General features: G+C 33.8%; 6 protein-coding genes across 6 annotated transcripts; 5 read left to right on the top strand and 1 right to left on the bottom strand.

Annotated features, from left to right (window-relative positions):
• Positions 1 to 603: 603 nt before the first annotated feature.
• On the top strand, positions 604 to 1,447 carry LOC101220856 (histone H2AX). The gene is made up of 2 exons (XM_004148834.3): positions 604 to 906; positions 988 to 1,447. Exons 1-2 carry the CDS (start codon positions 706 to 708, stop codon positions 1,213 to 1,215), a joined length of 429 nt encoding a protein of 142 aa, XP_004148882.1. The 5' UTR covers positions 604 to 705; the 3' UTR covers positions 1,216 to 1,447.
• A 138-nt stretch (positions 1,448 to 1,585) lies between these two features.
• Positions 1,586 to 3,131, top strand: LOC101221090 (histone H2AX). Its single transcript, XM_004148835.3, has 2 exons — positions 1,586 to 1,925; positions 2,750 to 3,131. The coding sequence occupies exons 1-2, from the start codon at positions 1,728 to 1,730 to the stop codon at positions 2,969 to 2,971; spliced, it is 420 nt and encodes a 139-aa protein (XP_004148883.1). The 5' UTR covers positions 1,586 to 1,727; the 3' UTR covers positions 2,972 to 3,131.
• A 3,111-nt stretch (positions 3,132 to 6,242) lies between these two features.
• Positions 6,243 to 8,735, top strand: LOC101220388 (protein SLOW WALKER 1). The gene is made up of 2 exons (XM_004148832.3): positions 6,243 to 6,404; positions 6,878 to 8,735. The coding sequence occupies exon 2, from the start codon at positions 6,916 to 6,918 to the stop codon at positions 8,500 to 8,502; it is 1,587 nt and encodes a 528-aa protein (XP_004148880.1). The 5' UTR covers positions 6,243 to 6,404; positions 6,878 to 6,915; the 3' UTR covers positions 8,503 to 8,735.
• A 397-nt stretch (positions 8,736 to 9,132) lies between these two features.
• On the top strand, positions 9,133 to 11,654 carry LOC101204157 (pentatricopeptide repeat-containing protein At2g22410, mitochondrial). The gene has a single exon (XM_004148850.3). It carries the CDS (start codon positions 9,471 to 9,473, stop codon positions 11,496 to 11,498), a length of 2,028 nt encoding a protein of 675 aa, XP_004148898.1. The 5' UTR covers positions 9,133 to 9,470; the 3' UTR covers positions 11,499 to 11,654.
• Positions 11,655 to 15,666: 4,012 nt separating this feature from the next.
• LOC101220148 (rho GTPase-activating protein 2) lies at positions 15,667 to 18,848 on the top strand. The gene is made up of 4 exons (XM_004148831.3): positions 15,667 to 16,218; positions 17,189 to 17,309; positions 17,400 to 17,750; positions 17,908 to 18,848. Exons 1-4 carry the CDS (start codon positions 15,881 to 15,883, stop codon positions 18,541 to 18,543), a joined length of 1,446 nt encoding a protein of 481 aa, XP_004148879.1. The 5' UTR covers positions 15,667 to 15,880; the 3' UTR covers positions 18,544 to 18,848.
• A 610-nt stretch (positions 18,849 to 19,458) lies between these two features.
• LOC105436165 (nuclear polyadenylated RNA-binding protein 3) lies at positions 19,459 to 20,520 on the bottom strand. The gene has a single exon (XM_011661017.2). The coding sequence runs from the start codon at positions 20,306 to 20,308 to the stop codon at positions 19,889 to 19,891; it is 420 nt and encodes a 139-aa protein (XP_011659319.1). The 5' UTR covers positions 20,309 to 20,520; the 3' UTR covers positions 19,459 to 19,888.
• Between the last annotated feature and the right edge of the window lie 226 nt (positions 20,521 to 20,746).

Raw genomic sequence — 20,746 nt, 5'->3', positions numbered from 1 at the left:
TTTATCATAGTTTATTTAATTTTTATTTAAACTATTATCACTAATATATTTTTGTAGATCTAACGGTGAACCTTTGTATTATGTCAATTATTGACTTTTTTAATCATAAAAAAACCATATCTTAAACAAATTATAGATTTAACACGTGAATATGGCAAATTTTTAATAGAATATTTTCAAAATATTTGAAATTTGGAAGGAAGTTAAAAATATAAAACAAAAAAATGAAAAGAATTGAAGAGGAGTTGAAATTGATTGTAATTAAAAATTGAGTTATAAAATGTAAATTAAAATTGAAAGTTGTGACCAAATTGAACAAAATGAGTCCATATGGTAATATTTTAAAATAAAAGGAATTTGAAAGGAAAAAGAAAATGTAAAATGTGTGTTATTATTAATTTACAAAAGGTCTAAACTATTTGGACGAAAGCATTTCCGCCAAAAAAAAAGCGCAAATTTCAAATCATTCGCCCCTTCGTCGCGCCAAAATTTTAAAATTATTTTATTTATAAATCCATCAAAGTTCTCTTACTGCCACGTTGGCGATCTGCGTGAAATCTTGTTCCCACCAATCACACCGCTTCCTTCTTCATTATAAAACTAAATCAACAGCCCTCTCTTCCTTCTCATCTCGTCCAAACCATAATTGTTATCTTCTCTATAACGATCAACGAATCACTTCCTAATCTCAACCGGAAAGCTGAGATGAGTTCTACTGAAGTTTCCACGAAGGGTGGCAGAGGCAAGAAAGCTTCCACCAAGTCTGTCTCCAGGTCTCACAAGGCTGGTCTCCAGTTCCCCGTCGGTCGTATCGCTAGGTACCTCAAGAAAGGTCGTTATGCTCAGCGTGTTGGCTCAGGCTCCCCGGTCTACCTCTCCGCCGTCCTTGAATACCTTGCTGCTGAGGTTTCTAATTGTTAACTTCACTTTGAGTGCAATTCTCTCAGTTTACAGTGTTCTGATTTAGGTCTTTTGTTTTTGTTTTAGGTTTTGGAGTTGGCGGGGAATGCTGCGAGGGACAACAAGAAGAACAGAATCATTCCAAGACACATCCAGCTTGCGGTGAGAAATGATGAGGAATTGAGCAAGCTTTTGGGATCGGTTACGATTGCAAGCGGAGGAGTGATGCCGAAGATCCATCAGTCTCTTTTGCCGAAGAAGGCCGGGAATGCGAAAGACAAAGCTGAAATTGGATCGGCGTCTCAGGAATTCTAGGTTATAGTAGAAGTTGCCGTTGATGAATATAAAATCAAATAGGTAGTGAGGTTATGTTAGATTTTGTCATTAACTTCAATGAATGAGTTCATTCTTCTTTTCGTTTGTAAATTTTGCGAATCGAACTGTGCTTAGATTTGTATCTGTCATCATCGTCGTTCAAATTTTATGTTATTCAGTGTAAATGGCGATGAAGTTCAACATTAATTGGAATTGAAAGAAATTATTTGAATTATATTTTGTTGGATGTTACCTTTTCTCATCAATCAAACAAGAACTACGAGATTTGTCCTCGTTGAAATTCAAAATCTTAAATGGTATTTTACTTAATTGGCCCTATTGAGTTCATACATATTTTCGAAAATACGCTAAATCAGATGCTTATTCGTTTGTTTTCGTTTCTCTCTCTGTATATAATATAGGATTTCTTCTTTAGGCCCTCCATATTTATTTTTCTCTGTCAAGTTTCGCATTCTCTAGGGTTTTGATTATCCGCCGGAAAAGATCGTACAATGAGTTCATCGGCTTCGACAAAGGGTGGTAGAGGGAAACCCAAAGCCACAAAGTCTGTGTCGCGGTCTCAGAAGGCTGGTCTACAGTTCCCTGTTGGTCGTATTGCTCGGTTTCTCAAGGCCGGTAAGTACGCGGAGCGTGTTGGTGCGGGTGCTCCCGTCTATCTCTCCGCCGTCCTCGAATATCTGGCCGCCGAGGTTAGTGCTTGATCTTCAAATCTGATCTTTTACCCGTTTCTCATTTGTTTGTCTTATAGTGTTGTTTTCCGATCACTTGAATCGGAGTTGTCATATTTTATTTAGTGTAGTTCCTTCTTCTTAGGCTCTGGAATTGATTTGTAGAAGAGAAATTTCATCTTCTGTTGATGATCAGTACAGAAGTGGATGAAGGTTTGTAATGATTTTGAAATCAGGGATTGGGATTGCATGAAATTGGAGTTACTATCACTGCTTTCAGAATAGTTATCTTGAGCTTTGAATTGTGGGCTTCTAATTGGTTATTAGTTTAAATTCAATGCACCTTAAAATAGTTTTGCTTACTGAATTAGGTCGTAAAGCCTCAAGATAACTTGGTTGTTTCTTTATGTTACGAAATCAACAAATAAAAAAAAGCAAAAAAGTGAAAACTGTGGAGAAATCAACACAGTGTGTTGGTTATGTTCCTGAGCAGAGGGAGAGATCAGATTTTATTTGAGAGTATCAGAGTCGCAATTAGTGTTAGATTGTTTATATAGGGCACCCCTCTAAACTATAGGACTAAAAACGTAAATAGCATAAATACAAGTACACATTAGGTTTTGTCGACATTGTCTTTGGGCCCCTTTTGAAGTGCGTCGCTCTTGAACTCTGGTTTACTAACTAGTCAGTGAGAAGTAATTGATGTTAGATTACACATTCAAGGCATTCTAATGCTTTAGATGAATGGAGTTTCATTTGAATTCATCCCGATAGTTTCTTAACGATAATGATGATTTTGTTTTGCATTTGAGGTAGCAATATATAGTAAAAAACTCCATTTGTAGGTGCTTGAGCTTGCAGGCAATGCCGCCAGAGACAACAAGAAGAATCGCATTGTTCCAAGACACATACAGCTTGCGGTCCGCAATGATGAAGAGTTAAGCAAGCTTTTGGGTGATGTGACAATTGCAAATGGTGGTGTGTTGCCTAATATCCATCAAACTCTTTTGCCTAAGAAGGCCGGATCAGGAAAAGGTGACATCGGATCTGCATCACAAGAGTTCTAAAAGTGTGATCATCTCCAAATTTTGATACACGAGGTATTAAGAGCGAAAATGGTTGTGGTTTCTTTGCCTTGTTTTGGAATTTATTTCATTATTGTGAACCACAGAAGACTGAATTTATTTATTTGGACATATAAATGAAACCATATTGTGTTTTAACCTAGTTTTTTTGCCTGCTTTGCTTGTTTGTTAATTAGGCTATAGGAATACACCATTCCCTTTTAAGATATCTGCATCAGGTTTGTGCCACTTACATCTTCATGAGCTGCTATTTTTTTACCTTTGTGCTTTGTGAAAAGGTTAGTCTTTACAATCAATCTTGAAAAGTGAAAAAACGGCTCTAGAAAGCAAAAAACAGATCAAACTCAAATTGACCTTAGGAATTCTTTTCTAGCACTAGCCACTAGAATAGGGACATGGAACGGATCACACGCCTCTCCTAGTAAGTTGTATCGAGAACCCGATGTATCTCTCTCTCATACTTGGTGTTACGGGTGTAATTGGTTTGGTTTGGCTTCAAACCAAACTGAACTACCAATTTATTAAGAATTATACGAAACTAAGCCGAATTGTGTAGAACCTGAACCAACCAACCGATCATGTGGTTGGTTCAGTTTAGCGGTTCATTGCTTGGCTATTTGCAGGCACAAGAATAATGTGGGCAGGGCCTCAATCCCATTTGACAAACTTGGGGACCTTTTAACCAACTACACCAACCTCATGCTTTGGTATACTGGCTGGATTTGATTATATTTCTACTACCGGTTGGTTCGGTTTACTTTACTTTGTTATTTGACAAACTCGATCTCGGCCAAAAGCTTTCGTTTTTCTTTTCCATATTTTCAAACTGAAACAGCAGAACTGATCGGTTTTGACTCAACCTTGCAAGCGGATTTGGTTAGTTTATGCAGTTCTTTCTGTTTTTCCTTGCACTCCTACTTGGTGTCTTTACAAACACTATGTTGTGCTCTACTTTGTTTCCTTCTCTATCTTCCCTCTCTTCCCTGCTGTTAGGATCGGAATGTTTGGCTGGCTGCAGGAGCATATTCTGTTCATCAAGCGGATAATGCCGCTTGACTCGACCACATCCCAATTTCCCGTGGAAGTGAACTGATGCTGTTTCATTGTCCTCCGAGGATAGACATGCCTTGTTGTCTTGAAATTGTTCTCCTTCCCTCTCGTTTGCATGCTTCTTAACTGCCACATACAAATGTGGTTTGTTTTGAAGCACTTCATTCTAAAACTAGTGATAATGATGAAATTTGCAAACCAAAGTGTGGGTGACATTGATGATTAACACCGGAAGAATGCTTTAAAACTTTTAGGATAACTTTGATAATATTTGTTTCTCTTTGTTTCTATTTGGGTGTTATTGAGGAACAGAATGGTCGTCACAAGATGAGTCAACTTAATGACTTAGGTGATGACTCAGCTACAGGTGGCAAACTGACGTGGACACCGGGAGTTCTTCAAATATCAGATTAGTTATTCATCCTTTGCGAGTTTAGATATTCTACCCTCTCTAAGAAGAGAAACCATTGAATCATTTTGGAATCTTTGTGAGGAAACTAACCATTCATTGTCCCTTTTTCTCTTTACTTTAGAACTTGGATCTAGAATATTATTTTTTCCCCCTCATTTCCACTCACATCTTACTTATTATTTTTTACTTTTAATGCTTTCTATTATTTTTATTCTTCAATCAAACTTTTTCAATTTGAAAAAACTAATTTTAGAAATAGGGTAGGTTTAGAATAATTTTCAAATGTTTAATTTAAAAATGAATAACAAAATTAGAGTATTTGACAACCATTCAAAATATTATTATAAGTGTATTTAAAATCGTTTTTATCATTAAAATAAAAATAAAAATGGTTCAATGGCTAGCTACAATGAATAATCAATTATAATTAGGGTGTAGATTATGCTTTTTAATCATACATAAAGTTAAGTCAATTTGATAAGATTTTGAAATTTCATATTTATAATTTTGAGCTTATTTAATTAGTTTGGTTAATTTTCTTTCCTGATTTAATGGCTAAAATGGACCATCAATTATAATTAATTCAAATATAAACTACACATTTCTATAATTATGGACATCTAAATTGTTTTTATCCATGATATACTGAAGTTTTAGTTAACTGTTACTACAATTATTCAAATGTATCAAAATTAAAACAAACAAATAAATATTACATGATACATTAGAAGAAAATAATTGAATTTGATAAATAAAGTAATACTCAAATTATATAAAGAAAAAAACAAGTTGAAAAAAATAAGAAAAATTATACTAACAATAAAAAAGAAATATTTACAAAACATAGCAAAGTTTTGAATTCTATCACTTATACCATACTTATAGGTCGTAAATATTTTGTAAAATCTACTATTTTTAAATTTTTTACTAAAAAAACCTATTTATCTAATTTATTTTAAAAAACCATTGTTCTTAATTTTTATTTCAAACTCATACTACTTTCTAATTGATCAATGAAATAAGAACAATATTTAAAAATTCATGAAACATGATAAATAAACAACAAAATGTCATAAGTATGAATGTAATATAAGTAATATGTATCTTAACTGGTTTTATAGTTTAAAAATCATAAAATGTTTATTTACTAATTTTTTAAAAAATATTTTCCCTCTCCTTTCATAAATTTTTTTAGAAGTATCCATCAAAAGGAATGATTTATCCATATTTCTATCAAAATTCACTAAAATTAAGATATCATGTTTAGTTGACTTTGGCATTTTGAGTATGGAAAAAATTATTTTAAATGCAACTTTGCTTTCTAAATTTTGTAAAACATTATTTTAATTTTGTGTCAATTAGGTTTAATATATATATATATATTGTTAATCAAAAGAAAAAACTATTTCTTAAATTGAGGATCTGTGTTGTTATCAATGTCAATTCAACTATAATTTCTTTTTAAGTGAAATAATCTTTTAGCTTGACCATAATTTATATAAATACAAATTAAAAAAATATAAATTATTATTAGGACTAATTTTCGAAATGTTTTAATTTGTTGATTTTGCAAATAATTTCTCAAGCAGTACTCAATTTGAAACTTTTCTTGGTTATAAAAAATTCAATTTTGTTTTATAGTATTTTTATTAAAAGAATAGTGAACTCAAATATTGTAAATATAACACTATGGTTTAATTATTAATGAATTCAATTTTCCAATTTTAGACTTGAAATAGCAAAATTTGTACTTTAACCCCCCCCCCCCCCCCCCCCAAAAAAAAAAAAAAAATGCACTGAAATAGCTAAACCCTAAACCCCATTTTTCTTTCTTCATCGCCTCCACCATCGGGTCACAGCCGCTCCACTCCACCTCGCTCCATTTGTTCTCTTTCTTTCACCTTCACTCGATTTTGCCCCCATCAAGGTTCCGTCCAAGACTCAGTTTCTAAGGTTTGTTTCTCTATTCTTCTCAACACATTGTTAATTTTGTGATTCTGATGGGTTTTGATTTGAGTTCGTTTTCTGTGATTCATTCCCAACCCATTCTGCTTTTGATATCAGGATTGTTTATTCGTAACTCTCTAATTATCGATTTTGATTGGCGAAAGATAATAAGGGTTTAACCGAATTTACTCAGATGCCACTTTTATTCTGCTTTCTAGTTGATTTCCTTCATTTTAACTGTGTTAAATCTTATATTTTTCTCTGTTTGGCGAATGGGGTAGTGGGTATTTGAACTTTTGGGTTATTTTGATTTGATGTTGGATGGAGTTGCTGAATTGCCAATGAAATGTGTTTTACATGGATGTTGCCTTTGGGTTATTTTGATGTCGGAGAGCTTTGTATGCTTTCTTTTAAAGTGTGTATTTTTCTCATTTTTAGGTTTGCTTACTTTACATTTTCATTTTCATGTTGTGCTGTAGATTAAGTGAGAAGAAAGGTCTAAATTTTTCAGTCAAGCATGGCAGAGCCTAATTCTTCCAGTTTAACAAGGACCTTCCCAGTAAAACCAAAGCTTAAATCTAAGCCTAGGACACCCAAACAAACTCCAGAATCAAAATATTGGTCCTCCTTTAAACGCCATGAGATCCCCAACCTTCTTTCATCTGTATCTTCCATCGCATTTTCTCCCACCAATCCTTCTATTTTCTGTGCTACTCACTCTGCCTCTCTCACTCTCTTTAGCGCACAAACCATGGCCCCTACCTCTACCATTTCATCTTTTCGAGATGTTGTATCTTGTGCTTCCTTTCGTTGTGATGGTCTCCTCATCGCTGCTTCAGACCTTTCAGGGCTTGTCCAAGTTTTTGATGTTAAAACTCGAACCCCACTTCGAAAGCTTCGTTCACACTCACGTCCAGTTCAATTTGTCCAGTACCCCGTTCTTGATAAGCTCCACTTGGTATCTGGTGGGGATGATGCAGTCGTTAAGTACTGGGATGTGGCAAGTCAGACTCCAATTTCAGATTTTTTGGGCCATAAGGACTATGTGAGATGTGGAGCCTGCTCCCCAGCTAGCATGGACATGTTTATCACTGGGTCTTATGATCATACTGTGAAGCTCTGGGATGCAAGAACGAATTCAAAGTCGGTTTTGGAAGTGAATCATGGGAAACCAGTAGAGGATGTGATTTTCTTACCATCAGGTGGACTAGTTGCAACTGCTGGAGGTAATTCTGTGAAAATTTGGGATGTGATTGGAGGTGGGAAGATGGTTTGCTCTATGGAGAGTCATAACAAGACTGTTACTTCACTATGTGTTGGAAAAAAGCTGGGCCAGGATAGTGGAGAAGAGTCGGATCAATTTAGAATCTTGAGTGTAGCATTGGATGGGTATATGAAAGTTTTTGATTATTCAAAAATGAAAGTTACCCATTCAATGAGATTCCCAACACCTCTTATGTCCGTTGGGTTCTCTCCTGATTGTAGTACTAGAGTTGTAGGGACTTCAAATGGGATCTTATATGCTGGCAAGAGGAAGACTAAGGAAAGTGAGACGACAAATTTATCGAACCCTTGGAGCCTTGGAACAGTTGGCGAACCTCAAAGGCGAGTTTTGAGGCCTTCTCACTTCCGATACTTCCATCGAGGTCAAGGGGAGAAGCCAAGTGAAGGAGATTACCTAGTTATGAAACCCAAGAAGGTGAAGTTGACTGAGCACGATAATCTCTTGAAGAAGTTCAGGCACAAGGATGCTCTAGTATCCGTATTAGCTAGTAGGAACCCTGAGAATGTGGTGGCTGTAATGGAGGAATTAGTTGCAAGAAAGAAGCTGTTGAAATGCGTTACAAATTTGGATAGGGAAGAACTTGGTTCGCTGTTAGGTTTTTTACAAAAATACTCCACACTGCCAAGATATTCAAATTTGTTGATGGGATTGACAAGAAAGGTTGTCGAGCTACGAAGTGAAGATGTTAGAGCCTATGGTGCCTTAAAAGATCATGTTAGAAACTTAAAGCGATCCGTAGAGGAAGAGATTCGGATCCAACAGTCATTGTTGGAGATACAAGGTATTATATCACCTTTACTAAGAATTGCTGGAAGATGATGGGAATAAGTTTTCCAATGAAATGTTTGTAAGGTAGACCTTTCAGTGTTTTTTTCTTTTTAATTGAGAATAGAAGAGCAAGGCTCCAATTTTGTCTTTGTGGTGTTTACAATCTTATCATAGATAGATTGTGTATTATCTATTTTGTTTGAATTCATGACTTTTATTTTTTGAACACATACTATAGAAAGCTTAAGCTACTAAAAATATGAAAAAAGTGGTAGATTTAGTAACCTATTCGTGTAATTGAGCTTATTAAAGTAGCTTACTTGTGTAGAAAGCTTCTAACATTTTAGTTTTTATCTCACTATTCTTTTAAACATATATTTTTTAAAAATCTATTTTGTAATATTTTAAGCCTTCAAATTTCAATTTATATTTTAGAAACATTTTTTAAAAATATTAAATAAATAATTGTAAAATGTGAAAACTAAAGTAGTCTCCTAAACTTTTTAACAAGTTATAAAAATTAAAATGTATTTTTTATTTTATTTAAATCTGTTTAATTTTAGCAATTATATTTTTAATTATTCAATTTTAATCACCATATTTTTTTATAAAATTTAGATTTTGTTTTTTAAAGTTAATTTCTACAAAAAAAAAAAAAAAAAAAGTCATTTTTGCTCAAGGAAATCAATACAAGGAACAAGAATGATATCCATAACAAATTTGTTTTAAATAAGTGATAAACTAGAATGGAGAACTGAGTTCACAAGTTTATTAGAGTATAATGACATTTAAATCTTTTTAAATTTCACTAAGTAAAATTTCATAAAAAATGATACAAAGAGAGCATCAATCCGAAAAATTGAACAGATGACCAAAACTGAACTCCACTTACTGATGTTCATCCTACACCAAACTTGCTATTTAACGAAATGAAAGGAACGGAAAGGGTCAATACGAGTCCAAGATTGTGAGATTGTAAAATCTCATTCTCTGATGAAAAGCAGGAATCTCTTCTATGAATGAAACCCTTCTTCTCTTCCTTTCAAAACCCGTCTCACTTTTCATTCTTCCCGCTCAATCTCGCCCTCAACATCCTCCATTCATTCCGACCACTTTCAACATCAAGCTCACCCGGAAAACCCAAATGGAATTCACTTTCCAACGTCTTCATTTCCAACCCAACTCTTCTAATCCTTCAATCATGCTCTTCCATGTTCCAATTAAAGCAAATTCAAGCCCATATTACTTGTACTGGCCTCATGAACCAAATCTTCCCTGCCAGCCGCCTCCTAGCCTTTTGTGCGCTCTCCGATTCCGGTGACATTCACTATGCACATCTCATCTTCGATCAAACTGAGCTCCCCAATTGCTTTTTCTGGAATACGATGATCAAGGGTTATTGCAAAGCTAATCACCCTTCAATGGGGTTCTCATTTTTCCGGCAAATGATTCGGAATCGCGCTGAATTTGATTCTGGAAGCTTTGTTTTTGCTCTCAAGGCTTGCGGTCAATTTGCGGAGAAAATTGTGGGAATGGCCGTGCATTCTGTTATTTGGAAACGGGGGTTTGATTCTGACTTATTTGTACAAAATGGATTGATCCAAAACTATGTTGAAACTGGGTGTCTTGGTTTTGCACGCCAAATGTTTGATGAAAGTTCTGTTAAGGATGTTGTTACATGGACGACGATGATCAATGGGTACGCAAGGAACAATTGGTTGGATGAGGCTATAGCATTATTCAATTCGATGTTGTCGAGTGATGTCAAGCCGAATGAGGTTACTATGATCGCTTTGCTTTCTGCTTGCTCGCAGAAGGGAGATTCTGAAATGGGGAAGACTCTTCATGAACATATAAGAAGAAAGGACATAACCTGTAGTCTTAATTTGCTCAATGCAATGTTGGATATGTATGTGAAATGTGGTTGTTTAACTACTGCAAGAGAGATTTTTAACAATATGGAAAGAAGGGATGTTTTTTCTTGGACTAGCTTGCTTAATGGGTATGCTAAAAATGGAGACTTGGGATCTGCAAGGAAGTTATTTGATGAAATGCCTGAGAGAAATATTGTCTCTTGGAATGCAATGATAGCTGGTTATTCCCAAAACAGTCAGCCAATGGAAGCTTTGGAGCTATTTCACAACATGGTGGATGTTGTTGGGTTGGTTCCAACTGAGGATACTTTGGTCTGTGTACTTTCTGCTAGTGGGCAATTGGGATGCTTGGAAATGGGTCAAGAGATTCATTGCAACCATGTCAATAAAATAGGAATTCAAGTCAGTTTGATTCTTAAAAACGCAGTTATGGACATGTATGCCAAATGTGGAAGCATCGATGCAGCTGCAAAGCTCTTCCATTCCATGCCTGAGAAAAATCTGGTGTCTTGGAACTCCATGATTTCTGCATATGCATCATATGGCCACGCCAAGAAAGCTCTCACTCTGTTCGACCAAATGATTGGCTCTGGACTTAAACCAGATCACATCACCTTCATTGGTGTCCTATCAGCTTGCAGTTATGGCGGTTTTGTTTCCGAAGGTCAGGCACATTTCGAAAGCATGGAGAACTGCTTTGGGGTAGAGCCAAAGAGGGAACACTACGCATGTATGGTGGATTTGCTTAGTCGAGTTGGGCTGTTGAAGGAAGCTTACGAACTGATATCGAGGATGCCGATGGAAGCAAGTGAAGGGGGTTGGGGGGCGTTGCTGGATGCTTGTAGGAAGCATGGGAATGTGGAAATGGCAAAGTTAGCAGGTGAGAAACTTCTTGAATTAGATCCAGAAGACAGTGGGATTTATAGTCTTTTGGCAAATATTTGTGCTGATGGAAAGAAATGGAAAGATGTGAGAATGGTGAGAAGGATGATGAGAGAAAGAGGGGTGAAGAAGGTTCCTGGGCATAGCTTAATAGAGATTGAAGGTAAGTTTCACGAGTTCTTAGTTGCTGACACTTCTCATACTCGTTCTTCAGAAATTTATAGAGTGGTAAATGAATTACTTCTGTTGTCTAGTCTTATTATTGATTTTGAACCTCTAGAAAATGATTAGTTCTTTAGTAATAATTCTTTTTGGATGTAAATTAAAGCATCATTTTCTCATTTTAGCTTCTTTTTAATATCTAATCGAAGAGCCTGTTTGCCTCTAGGTGCTGGAGTTTCTCCTTATTTCATTATCAATCAGTGAAATGTTTCTTTATTTAAAAAAGTGATTGCTAGCTATTCCAACACTGAAATTATGATGCTATTTGTTTCATAGGATAAATATGACAACGTTTTTAGGTTTTTCGTTTACATTAGCTGCATCTTGATTCTCGAAATTGTAATGTTAAACTTTGTTTTGAATTGACCGTAGCAAGTTTAATTTTAAAAACATAATATAACTCATTTGTTATGTCACCTTTTAAAATCTAATTTAAATATGAATTTTCAAGAAACCTTTAGGTTTGAACGAGCATTGAGTTGTTATTATAGTTGGATTACGATAGTTTGTGTTTGAAGTGTTAGATTATTTTAATATTTGAGTTATAATAGTATGTATTTAAGGTATAAATTATGTTAGTTTGAGAAGAAAATAGTAAACTCTATAGTAAATAAATAAATAAATAATTAATGTAAAATAGTAAATAGAGTAGAAAACGAAAGTTTCAAAATAATCTTAAGATAGTTTGTGTTCCAAACAACCGGTAGAAATGAAATAAAAATTGAATAAGTTGGAGGCCACGAAATATCATCCATATCTAAACTAACATATATTAAGTCATATTATATGGTTTCAATTATTGGTGAAGTAAACACGATTTTGGTAAAGAAATGGTGCTCAAAGCAATGGTTTGGATTCTTTTTGGATAATCCAAACATGTATATATTATGATATATATTACATAATTTCCCCTTCATACAGGTGTGGTGTTTGTTATAAAGTAGTAGGAGAATCTCTAATAATTGACTTCTCTTTAAGGAGAAAGAAAAAAGGCTATGCCTTATAAATAAATGTGGAACCCTATACTTTGCTCTATCAACAAGTACTTTGGTGCTATCTTTGAGTCTTAGGGACGTAGACCTTTAAAGTTAACTTTTCATTTTTTCTTCTAAATTTTCTAATATTCTAATAGTATTGTGTAGAATAATATATTTTTTGGTCGTCTATAGATTTCAATTGTATTAATTTTACCTTTCAATTTCAAAATCTAATTTTAAGACAAAAAAAAATTAAACTTAAATGTGAAAATATAACGTCTAAAATTTGGGACTATAAAGAATCAAAGTTCAACTACAAGTAAAAAATATAACATTTCGAAGCCTAAAAACTCAATGAAATATGTTCTTATCGTGATTAGAAACTTTGAACTTTGACTATGAAATTTCACCATGTAACCATAGAGTTGAACAGTTTTTAGATTTTGTAGCTCTTCTTAAATGTGTTTGAGCTCATTCACTACATAGTTGAAACTTTGTTTGAAGCTAATAAAATTAGAAAACAACATTAATGAAAATGTAAGAGGTAGTAATGTTGAATAATAATAAAGATGATTTATTCTTCATATAGTTTTATTTATTTACAATTAGAAATGATATAGTATTGGTTGTTGGTTTGGTATAATTTCAAATTTTAATAAGTTGCTTGGGATATTCTGGTAAATCCCACTAGAGAAAGTGTTAATTTTAAATTTTCAAAATTTAGGAAATTATCTAATAAGCTAATTTTCTTCTCAAAATTACCCTTCCTCACAAAATATATCCATTCATAAATTTTGAGATAAAAACTTTTAAACAAAACAGATGCCATTTGTCTAAAGAAATCTAGACCAATGCTTTGATTTTTCTTTATTCTTTAATTACACTGTTTTTCAATGAAATGGAAAGAATACATATTTAATTTAAATTCCATGATTTGAGGAGAGAGCCATTTATGTTAATTAACCCAACCATATTTGAAAATTATTTTGAATGACAAACTTTTTAAAAACAATTTATTTGTGTTTTATGTTTTTTTTATTGATTTTACTATATTTAAAAATAAACCTAAAATAAAATACATGAATTGTATTTTTTTGTTTAAAAAAATACCCAACTTTTTTCTATATGATTCAAAATGATTCTGTTTTTTTTTTTTTTTTAAATAGTTTGAAACGGTCAGCATCATGAAATAAATAGTAGAAAAATCCAGAAAGAAGAAGCCAAATATAGAGTAGAAAAATCCAGAAATATCAATAATAACAAAAACAATAAATCGATTCCATGTGAATAGGCATTAATTAAAATGTAAATAAGAGGTTGGAGTTTTGAATGAGACACAAATTAAAAGAGAGCATCCAATGACCAACACACAATCAACCAAATTTATATTATAAAATCATTAAACAAAAAACACACAAAATAAAATAGAAACTCTCTCTCTCTCTCTCTTTGTGATTTTAATTTGAAATTCAAACCATTGGTTTTTGGAGGGAAATCTGAGTGTTGCATTCTCCACTGATTTCGTAGGCCCCTTTTCTAATCCCATGCTTTACGGCTCACCATACCAACTTCTGGGGTTCCACCACCACATTCAATCTCCTCCCTTAATTCTTCCACTTTCCGAATTCCCTTCACATTTTCCTATTTCTTCTAAATCTTCATTTTTCGTTTCCTTCTATTTCTTTGTTATGGTAATTAATAAAATAAAGCCTTCATCTTCTTTCTGAGTCTAAAGCTAAATCACACAATGATATATATATATCTCTTTTTCTTTTAATTTTTTAGGTTGAAAGAACACAATGGTATGTTTGACAATAGACAGATATACCAAAATCACTCTAGGGAAAAAAGGACATTGATTGTTGATGAAGCAACACAAACAATATATATCTGTAAAATATTTTTAAATATAATTTTACCCGTTTAAAATAATTTTCATATAAGACATGTATATTTAGAAAGGGTATAGTTGTGAAAAATAGAAAAATAGATAAAAATAATGGCATAGAAAGCAAAATCCTAACATCGGAAATGGCGAATTTGTCCCCATTCGGCCCTTAGCAATCAATAATCCAATATTTGTATTTTAAGGGCCCAATGGCCATACCCCTTTATTTTCTCTCAATAATAATCGTAATAGTAATTTTAAAAAAAGAATGAGTACAAATATAGTATTTATATTCAAAATATGAGCACATGTCAACATTTTTAGAAATTGAAAATATAGCAAAATCGGTTTTGTAATTTTTAAAAAGGATTATATATTTAATTATTATTTTTAAAATCATTATTCATTTTAATTACCCTAATAATAAATAATGGAAAAATAATCGTAAAACCATATTCACCCTTGTTCATTCAACAATAAATTCAAATTATTTAAACTATGTGTATGTGTATATATATATATATAAGAGTAATTTTTGTAATATAATCTTTGAAAAAACTTAAAAATACCCACATATTCAGGCAAACTCAAATTCAAAGTAAAAACAAAAGTAGGAATAATTGACTCATACAACTTAGAAGTTAATTTAGTCCAAACTTTGAAAGTTTGGATTTATCTGATTTCAACGTTTATTTTCAATATATATTTTTAAAACTTCAAATAATACATTGGAAACCCACCAAGTCTGAAAAATGTGTAAACTTAGTAATATTTCCTAAATCATATCATTAAACTGAATTAAGATGATCATTTATATATATATATAAATAAAGAATGTTTGGCTCCTAGTTTTATGTAAATTAATTGCTTGAAAGTCTAGATTTGCTATATAATAAATGAAATTGAATAACTAAAAGTAGACTCATAAATTTTATCCACATTAAGGTCAATGAGTTAGAATGAAGTAATAGGTAGATTGTGAAGCTTAGGGCATATTGATTAACCCTAAATTCCCATTAGTAATATGTTTTAATGTTTAATCTATAAGCCGTAGGGAGAAAGGTCTATAATTACTTTAGTTAGTGAGAAAATAAATTGAAAAATCTTAAATACATTATAATTAAAACCTTTTAGACAATAGGAATTATTTGGATCTTCAATGAACAAACATCTTTTATTTATAAAAAAAAAAAAAAAAAAAGTTGTGTTCAATGAATTTCTAAACCTTAAGTTATGTTTAATGAATTCTTTAACTTTTAAAATTGATTTTAATACATAGTTAAATTAAATTAAAAAAAGAAAAAGTGGGGTGCAATGAGCAACGGTGGTGTGTGCAGATAGAAGAGCACATAAAAAAGCGAAATTTTTTTGAAAACTGAAGTGGCCGTTTGAAACCTTTTTTTTGAAATTTGTTTTAACTTCGAAGAACAACGCCAAGTTCACTTCTTTCCTTCAATGCAAACATAAACAAACAAAACCCATATTAACCCACTTCCTCCTCATTCATCATACCCATCTCTCAGATTTTCAATTCTTCCTTCAAAACCCCACCAAAACGAAGTTGACCCAATTTCAGAATCAATACAATGACAGGCATTGTTATGGTTACAAGAGGCGGCGGCTGCGGTGGCGGAGGTGGAGCCAACAAAATGGTCAAAAGTGGAGGAGGAGCCAAAGGCTCAGTTACTGATGACCAAAATCAAATCTCTGTAGTCGATGTTCTGTTGACGGCTTTGAGGAAATCCATGGTATATTGCCGTGTTGATCGTCGGGAGGATCTCATTTCTACTGTTCATCACATGGAAATTGGATGGCCGACAAATGTTCGACATATTGCCCATGTCACTTTTGACCGTTTCAATGGCTTTTTGGGACTTCCTGTTGAGTTTGAAGTTGAGATTCCCAGTTCTGTTCCCAGTGCCAGGTGAAGATTTTTCCTTTCTTTTTGGGGTTTTTGAGTTCATTTCTTTCTTGGGTTTGTTTTTTTTTTAGCCAAAATTTCAGATTCCTGCTTGGAAAGGTTCCAAGTGACTATTTTTTCCCTTGGAACCTGGAAGGAGCTCAATGTGAAACTTGAATCTCAGCCTTTTGAGCTTAAATGTTTGGTTGGGGTGCCACTTTTTAGCTCAACCTTTGGCCATTTTGCTTGGGTTTCTAATTTCAGATTTTGCAAGTGGCCATTTTTTCCGTTGGAACTTGGACGGATATCATCATGAGTCTTGAATCTAAGCTTTTTGTGTTTATATGTTTGGCTGGGATGCCATCTTTTGAGCTCAACCGTTAAGCTTTTTGCTTGGATTCCTAGTTTTTAGTGTTTGTAAATAGCCATTTTTGCCTTTTGGAAGGAGCTCTTGATAAGACTTAATCTTTGCTTCTACACTTCAAATCTTTGGTTTGGGTTTGGCTTTAATTTGAGCCTTTTTCATGGCATTTTAGTTTTGGAGTTACTAATCCTCTTTTCTTTTTACCAGAATTTTTTAGACGAATGGGTTGAGGGAAGGACCAAAACTTGGCCTTCTTCTTCCAATACAACAAGAACTAAGACATTTCTCGCACAAAATTAGTTTTAAAGACTGGGTTATAGCGTGAAATAGTTCACATTTTCTCTCTTTAAGTCCACAATTTGATTTAAACAGTACTATCAAAGGACTTTTTTCATAAAAATGTTCTTCCACTCAATTAAGGAACTCACCTCCCTGTCATTTAGAATGAACATTGAATTGTGTCACGGGCTATGACAATACTGTTTCTTGGAGCTGGTCATTTGGTGGGAGGAGCCTTTTGATTATTAGTTGTGTGGGCCACGAACATTATGTAACGAGTGGGGTCCCGACATCATTTAGTTTTCTCTGTTCTTCATGTACAACTAAATTATGAACACCTTAACTTTGCAGTGCCAATGTGTTTGGGGTCTCAGCTGAATCAATGCAATGCTCTACTGATTCAAGAGGAAATAGTGTACCGACAATACTTTTACTAATGCAGGATCGATTGTACCGTCAAGGAGGTCTCAAGGTACCGAAATCGTGGTTAATGGTGGATTGTTTTGTATCTACCTGTTTGTTTGTATGTTTATGTGTTTTTTTGTGATGATTTTTGCTGCAGGCGGAAGGGATTTTTCGGATTAACCCGGAGAATAGCCAAGAGGAGAAAGTAAGGGACAAATTGAACAGGGGAATTATACCTGAAAACATTGATGTCCACTGCTTAGCTGGCCTAATTAAAGCTTGGTTTCGAGAGCTTCCGTCTGGAGTGCTTGATGGACTCTCTCCTGAGGAAGTTCTGCAATGTAACACCGAAGAGGAGTCGGTCGAGCTTGTTAAGCAGTTAAAACCAACTGAGGCTGCCTTGCTGGGTTGGGCTGTGGATCTTATGGCTGATGTTGTTGAGGAAGAGGATTCCAACAAAATGAACGCAAGGAATATTGCTATGGTTTTTGCTCCGAACATGACTCAGGTCTAAACCGAGATAGATGAGTAAAAAAATGTTTTATTAGGCTATTCGACTTGCATTAAAAGTTTTCAATCAGTATTTTAGTCATTTGCATGATGTTGTGTTCAGTGTTGTTTTTCGACTCGTTAAAGTTGATTGACTCTGCTATTTTCTTTGATAGATGTCTGATCCATTGACGGCCCTAATGCATGCTGTTCAAGTGATGAACCTTCTCAAAACACTGATAATGAAAACTTTACGTGAGCGGGAAGAGGCTTCTTCAGGAGGATATTCGCCCATGTCATCTCATTCTTCCGATCGACAAATGCATGAAGATTTCGACAGTCAGGAAGACATGGATACTGCTGATGAATCGAGAGGACCAAACTCCGATGTTGAGAATGATGTCGATGATTACAATCACAGCAGTGAAGATGGAGATGAAGAGGAGGGGTCATTAAGTGAGATAGAGGACTGCTTCTTGAGGCAATTGAATGAAACAAAAAGTGAGTCTTGCAGGTCTTCAACTAGACAAGAAGGTGATTTAGACATGGAATTGAGTCCAAGAAGCTGCTCAGGATTTAATGTCGAGTCCAGTATAACGTTCACTGATAGTAAAAACGAAAACTCATGCCTTAGTAGTACTAGTAGTGATGGAGAAGATTCAAGGACGAGTTTGCACGAAGACGAGGGACAAAGCATTCACAAAGAAGACCCCATGGCATGTAAAAACTTCATCGATATTCAGATTGATGACAAAATGAGAGAACCCGTTTCGTCGACGTCCATGGTTGTTGCTTCTAAGGAATCAGTCTAACAGCTTTCACCGGCAACGACAGTACTTCGTGATATGCTTTCTTTGTAGTAGTTCAAAGTGATGCTTGCTTTTTTTTTTGTATCATAGCACGACATTTAGCGAGAGGCTTTGACCCGAAAAAAAAAAAAGATAGAGAGGATTGCTTGTTTGTGTGATTTTGTGATTCCTAAAGTTTAGCTTCGAGCTGAACGCGCTTGATCCGTTTCTTTTGTAACCGAAACAAACTTAACCTTGAAAATTCTCTTGTTAGTAGAACTGTGTTATTGCTATTGTGGATGTATTTGAAGTTTCATGATGTTCCCAAACTCTCATCATCTCTTAGATAACTTTGTTGAATTTCAATTACAATGTGTTGGATGTCATCTTTGAAATCATGACTTCAAACTTCAACAGCCACCTACCAAAATAATCGCCATCATAGGACGGAGCGAGGAAGTTGCAGACTTTGCTTTCAACTCATATATTTGAAGTGACCAATCATAAATTTAGTCCTATAATTTGAAGAAAAGTTCAGAATTTATTCATACAGTTTATAAAGTTGTAAGTTTTTACTATAATAACCTGTTGGGTATAAAACAATAACCTTCTTTGAACCGTAAATAATAATGATCTTCTAAAAAATTGTGTGCCTTCCTCTCCTCACTTTTTTTTAGAACTAAACTATGTGTTTTTCTTTCTCACAAAGAAAACTTAATAAATCAAAGAGAGAATGGTTCTCTAGATTGCACCTATCTTTAATTCATGCCGTCCAAGGAGTTGTCCGGTGAAAAATTACCATGTGACAGTTTTGTATTTTTCATTTATATACTCTTTTTTAGCAGTATAAAATTAGATACATCTTAGTCTTTTACATACTTAATAAAATAGCAAGTCTAAAAGATAAAGTAGTCATCTTAGTCTTTTACACATATGTCATCATGTAAATTGGTAATATTAAATTTTAATATAAGAACTGAAATCTAAACTTCTTGAAACCAGAGACAAGATTTACAATTTAGCCCATTTAAAATGAATAGTTTTTGTGTAGGTCCAACTTGAGAATTACCACCCCATCTTCAGAAATCTTAAAACATCATAAATGAACCCAGAAAAAGAAGGCAATAACACAAAGTCAAACGAAAAGAAAAAGAAATGTCTTAAATGGATCAATAAAAATCCATCTCTTGCTTTCATGTACATTTTAAACATCAAACAGCAACACCAACAAAAGTATATATTTTTTTTTTAAAAAAAGAAAGAAATCCCACAAGTTTCCTTCATTTTTCCTTCACCACAACCCTCCCAGTTTTTCAGAAATGAGATTGGAAAAAAAAAAAAAAAAAAAAAAAAAAAAAAAAAAAAAACCCTATGAAGCCAAACAAGTCTCCCAAAACAACCTGTTTTTATCAACTTCATTCAACATTTTGAACTCATCCTTAGTTGAATCAATAGAAGCATTTGACTTTATTGAAAACCCAATGGCCTTGCTTTCAACTACTTCTTCTTCTTCTTCTTCTTCATCCCCATCATCATCATCATTCTCAACACCCATCTCTTCTTCATCTTCATCATCTTCATTATTACATAACATAATACGATCAGTGTCATCGGTGCATGATTCCGCGTCGTTGAACTCCGTGGAGACGGGAGACGAGCTCTGAAGGTCGACCTCGGAGTCCCCAGTGGCCTCAAAGAGAAAATAAGAGGAAATATCCTCAATGTGGTTGCCTTGGTTATGAACAAAATGGTGAGGATAGAAGTTGAAGAAGAGAGGAGATGAGAGCATAATGATCAAAATGAAAAAAAGAATAAGAAAACAAGAAAAAGGTGATGTGTTGATTTATTTAGTAGAATATTAACAAATGGAGGGTGTGGCATGGGGAGAGGTTATATAAAGCAAAAACTAAAAAAGTTTTCTTTTTTCTTTTCTTTTTTTTTTTTTTTTTTAAGAAAGAAAACATGGGCTGCCCTTGAAATTAGAAATACTTTTGTGGGTCATTTTCTAAAGTTGGTGTAAAAAATGGGGAGAAAATAAATAAATAAATAAATATTGTTTGGAGGAAGGAGTAGAAAAAAGAAAAGGCAAGTTGTGAATCAAATTGATTACAACATGCAATGGAGAAGTTCTAGAAGGAAAATGAAATAATGAAAGTGGTGTGCTATTGAGAGTTTAAACTTTAGGCTTCTAGAAAGAATTAATGTCATGAACAAAATTTGATTCATT

Source organism: Cucumis sativus, chromosome 7 (genome assembly GCF_000004075.3).
Source record: "Cucumis sativus cultivar 9930 chromosome 7, Cucumber_9930_V3, whole genome shotgun sequence".
Lineage (NCBI taxonomy): Eukaryota > Viridiplantae > Streptophyta > Magnoliopsida > Cucurbitales > Cucurbitaceae > Cucumis > Cucumis sativus.
This window is presented reverse-complemented; position numbering and strand designations above follow the sequence as displayed.

Coding starts and splice junctions, on each gene's coding strand:
- LOC101220856 (XM_004148834.3), top strand. CDS start 706: ATGAGTTCTACTGAAGTTTCCACGAAGGGTGGCAGAGGCAAGAAAGCT. Junction 907..987: donor TTGAATACCTTGCTGCTGAG/GTTTCTAATTGT, acceptor TTTTTGTTTTAG/GTTTTGGAGTTGGCGGGGAA.
- LOC101221090 (XM_004148835.3), top strand. CDS start 1,728: ATGAGTTCATCGGCTTCGACAAAGGGTGGTAGAGGGAAACCCAAAGCC. Junction 1,926..2,749: donor TCGAATATCTGGCCGCCGAG/GTTAGTGCTTGA, acceptor CTCCATTTGTAG/GTGCTTGAGCTTGCAGGCAA.
- LOC101220388 (XM_004148832.3), top strand. CDS start 6,916: ATGGCAGAGCCTAATTCTTCCAGTTTAACAAGGACCTTCCCAGTAAAA.
- LOC101204157 (XM_004148850.3), top strand. CDS start 9,471: ATGAAACCCTTCTTCTCTTCCTTTCAAAACCCGTCTCACTTTTCATTC.
- LOC101220148 (XM_004148831.3), top strand. CDS start 15,881: ATGACAGGCATTGTTATGGTTACAAGAGGCGGCGGCTGCGGTGGCGGA. Junction 16,219..17,188: donor AGTTCTGTTCCCAGTGCCAG/GTGAAGATTTTT, acceptor TTAACTTTGCAG/TGCCAATGTGTTTGGGGTCT. Junction 17,310..17,399: donor ACCGTCAAGGAGGTCTCAAG/GTACCGAAATCG, acceptor TTTTTGCTGCAG/GCGGAAGGGATTTTTCGGAT.
- LOC105436165 (XM_011661017.2), bottom strand. CDS start 20,308: ATGCTCTCATCTCCTCTCTTCTTCAACTTCTATCCTCACCATTTTGTT.